The sequence below is a fragment of the Phoenix dactylifera genome, chromosome 12 (genome assembly GCF_051530095.1).
Source record: "Phoenix dactylifera cultivar Ajwa chromosome 12, Ajwa_hap1_PhDact_Kaust_v1.1, whole genome shotgun sequence".
Taxonomy (NCBI): Eukaryota; Viridiplantae; Streptophyta; class Magnoliopsida; order Arecales; family Arecaceae; genus Phoenix; species Phoenix dactylifera.
Genome location: NC_143201.1, coordinates 24,814,472 through 24,818,354, shown reverse-complemented (window position 1 = coordinate 24,818,354; position 3,883 = coordinate 24,814,472). Strand labels below are relative to the sequence as shown.

Below are 3,883 nucleotides of genomic sequence, written 5' to 3'. Positions count from 1 at the left end.
AGGTCCAACCTAATTTAATATGGATCCGAAGTCTAATAAGATTGGGGCTGGGATCTAAGACGTCATTCGGATGGGTCATACGATTGATACGGATCCACCGCGGTACAATTGAACAGGTTCCGCGTTGGTGTGATATAAGATAAACGAGGGCCGTCCGTTTACGAGATCGATGATATGGCAGCCATCCAGGCTTCTACCGTCCTCAGCGGTGCAAACGCGCATTAAGATGATCCGAACGATTTCTCTACGCGGCGCGCATCGTGAGTTGAAGGTTGGAATCGTAATTTTCTCTAGGAAATAACCCTAACGGTTCCTCTTCATAACGCAAACCTAGGGTTTTCGAAAGGTAAAGGAAGAGAGGGGCCGCCGGCGTGGAGTTTCTTGTGGAAGAAGGTAGAAGAAGGTAGGAGAAGATGGTCAAATTCCTGAAACCCGGGAAGGCGGTGATCATCCTTCAGGGCCGGTTCGCCGGGAGGAAGGCGGTGATCGTGCGGTGCTTCGACGAGGGCACCCGCGACCGTCCTTACGGCCATTGCCTCGTCGCCGGCATCCTCAAGTATCCTAAGAAGGTCATCCGTAAGGACTCGGCGAAGAAGACGGCCAAGAAGTCCCGCGTCAAAGCTTTCTTGAAGGTGGTGAACTACAGCCACATCATGCCCACCCGCTATACCCTAGATGTGGATCTCAAGGACGCCGTCACCCTCGACGCTCTCCAGTCCCGGGACAAGAAGGTGGCCTCCTGCAAGGAGACTAAGGCGCGCTTCGAAGAGCGCTTCAAGGCCGGCAAGAACCGGTGGTTCTTCACCAAGCTCCGATTCTAGAGAGGTATAGGGAGTTGTTATTTGATCTAGTAGACTAGTTGGCTCGTAACAGTTTTCGATGGGGTATTTTCTTGATCGGTTTATGAGACTTGGTTTTATTTAGGATGAATGGATCCAGATGAGTTCAATTGTGGTTAGATGCTTTTATTAAATTGTGGTTTTATTTTTGGTACTTGATTTTTTATAATGATACGATGATCCTGAAATTAAAAGATTGAATGATGTTGGTTCTCATGTATTGATGTTGATGGTACACCATCTTGATCGTCAGCAGCATAGGGAGTTAACTTCTTTTAGTTTTTCCTTATTTGATAGGTGACAATGACTTAATCTATATAAGATCATGATTTTTAGAGAAAATCAGATCATACTTTGTGAAAGCAGTGATTTAGATAATTTATCAAAGATGTTTAATGGCTAATTTGTAGACATTAACTATATTTGCACGAATAGATTTGAGCCTCTGGGAGGGAGGAGGGGATTTTAAGGTTCTCAATACTGGAGTTATTTGAGCAGACCATCGACCACCTTTGATCAGTTGTGTGTTTGATCATGTAGTTTGTCATCTTATTAAATTGGTCTTTTACTACAACCTTCCCACAATAAGTCAATGGATGAACAGAGACTTTTTTTTTGTGTGTGTGTGTGTGGGGGGGGGGGGGATGGAGTTCCAACAGTTTCATGGCAGCAATTACTTTTCTAGGCTGAGCTTGAGCAAGACAAATTATTATGTTAGAGAACTTTTTGATAATGCTCATGACTTATTCTTCTCTTTGCCTTAGCCTTGCAAAGTCTCATTATTTAACTTGATTATACAAAAGGGGGATGCATCCTCTAGCTTATATATGTCCAGTCCCTTTATCTAAAAGATTGGTATGCCTACTGGCCCCATCAAAATGATTTTTTTTTGGTTCAATTCCCTATTTTCCCTTCTTGAGGCCTGGTCCTAGCTTCATGCAGAACCCTAAAATTATCTTCTCTCATTTAAACCAACAGATTATGGTGATGCCCCTGCCTGAAATTTGATTCATGCTCAAATACATGAAGGTTAAGTTACTTCTGTTCAAATATAGTATTGAAGTCTTTTTTCATAAAGAGGTGAGCTATTTGATCACCTTGGAACCTGTAAATTTCTTTCCGAGTCCATCCAACAAAGTAGAATGAATATTGATATGTGGTCGGGCGTACTATGTTTGTGGTTTAAAAATTTTCTTGTCAACTTTCCTGATGTCCTTTCTGAATGAATGTGATTCATATAAGGACTTGTATATGGCTATACAAATGAAGTTATTGCCGTATTACCTCAAGCATGTGATCACATTCCATGTGTAAGATTGTATATTGAGGTCCAAAGCTGTGGCTGACTTTCCCTAAGTTAGGGCTGGCTGCATGATCTCAACTTCTCATTTGTGGCTATACATTCATTACTTGGGAATATTGCTTACAGAAATTGAGCTACCAAGCACCATGTACCAGAAAGCCTACCCTACTTTTTTATGTTTCTTATGTACATTAGGTTGCTATCAGTTTGCATATGTCTCCTGTGGCTTCCATGGCATGCAGGATATCTTGAAGAAATGCTAGTATTAGGAACTGAGTTTTGTAGTCAATGGATGAGGATCAATGGGTTGACCCTGAGATTTTAAAGAGTCAAGTAGGTTGATAGTCCAATACAAACATTAGTATACTTCAACAATTTCAAGGCATGTTTCCTTCAAGAAGTTAAAATAAAATATAAGGCATATATTTGAGGCAGCTACTCTCTTGTTTGTCTTGAAAGTAGTGTGACTCTTCTTGAAGAGTGAACAATTGCTTGGTGATTCAGCTTGTAGCTGATGTCCGCATAAGATATCTCCCCCCGTTCTGGCCATCTCCCTGTCTTGGGAAGTTCTATAATTGCTTTGAAAAACATGGAGCTCTTGGATACCTAAGCAGGCATTATTTTCCTCTTGTGTAAATTAGTGTGCTTTATGTTGCAACATTGATTCTTAGGTATTATATTCCTGTATAGAAGTCAACCTATTTAGTTGATTGGTTGCTTTATGATCTTTCTTTTCCCTCGTCATTTGATTTTGCCAACTGCTTATTTTTCTTGGATAATATGTGATGGGCACTCTCTTTTCTCTCATTTCGACGTCGCACATTCTCTATTAATTTTCATTTATTGTGGTCATATAATTTTTGAATCATTTTGTGTTGATTATGTTTCTCTCCCATACCAAATCTATGGATCATGTATATTGGTCATGTAAGTCAGACTTATGCTTTCTTTGTTGAGGCTGCATTGAATCTTAATTGGTTCTTTTCATTACTGTAGTTTTTAAGTTATTTGAGAATTTTTTTTCTTGTTAATTCATCTTTGTGATAGTTGGTTGAGACAGGTTATCTTAGTTAATTTATTTTTGGATATCTAACCCCATCCCTTGTCTAAAAATATCTTTTTCTTACTCTCTACCCACCAAGTAGCTAGTTGGGTCAATGACATAGGTTGGTTTGGTTGTGGATGGGGAATGGAAAATTTTGAATAACTTACCTGATTAGCTGAAATCCAATCATACATGGGTAAGGTAAAGGCAGGCATCAAGTAGCTAGTTGAGTCAATTATGTAGCTCAGTTTTGGATGGGGAATAAAGAAGTCTGAACCACCGATCTAGCAAGCGAAAATTCAATTTTCCTTGGGATAAGGAAAAAGGTGGAGAGAGGTAAACTTATGTGAAGGGGGGAGAGAGTTATAATAGGAATGATTAAAGTTGTTGTAGTTTCCAGTTTTCTATTGGTGATCTTTGAGAAGTCACCTACATTTTCCCAAATTGAAATGTGAGGTAAAAACCCAGAACAAGAATAGTACAATGCCACTGTCTTTGCTAAAAGCATTTCTTGTGGAGATCTTATTCCAGCAATTACCCTTTAAAAGGGGAAAATTTTGATCTTACCCACCATTCTTGTTTCATGTATATGGCTACATTTCTTCATAGTGTAGCATTTCACCTTGAAAAGAAATATATATAGCCTGTTAAATATTTTTAGAATGGTGAATATCATTTTGTCTTTATTTATATTTC

At 39.4% G+C, this 3,883-nt stretch overlaps 1 protein-coding gene across 1 annotated transcript; it reads left to right on the top strand.

The window, feature by feature from the left end:
- Positions 1–253: 253 nt before the first annotated feature.
- LOC103718755 (large ribosomal subunit protein eL27x-like) lies at positions 254–1,055 on the top strand. The gene has a single exon (XM_008807746.6). It carries the CDS (start codon positions 414–416, stop codon positions 819–821), a length of 408 nt encoding a protein of 135 aa, XP_008805968.1. The 5' UTR covers positions 254–413; the 3' UTR covers positions 822–1,055.
- The last annotated feature ends 2,828 nt before the right edge of the window (positions 1,056–3,883 follow it).

Bases quoted from the DNA above. Each gene is read 5' to 3' on its own strand.
- LOC103718755 (XM_008807746.6), top strand. From the start codon at position 414: ATGGTCAAATTCCTGAAACCCGGGAAGGCGGTGATCATCCTTCAGGGC.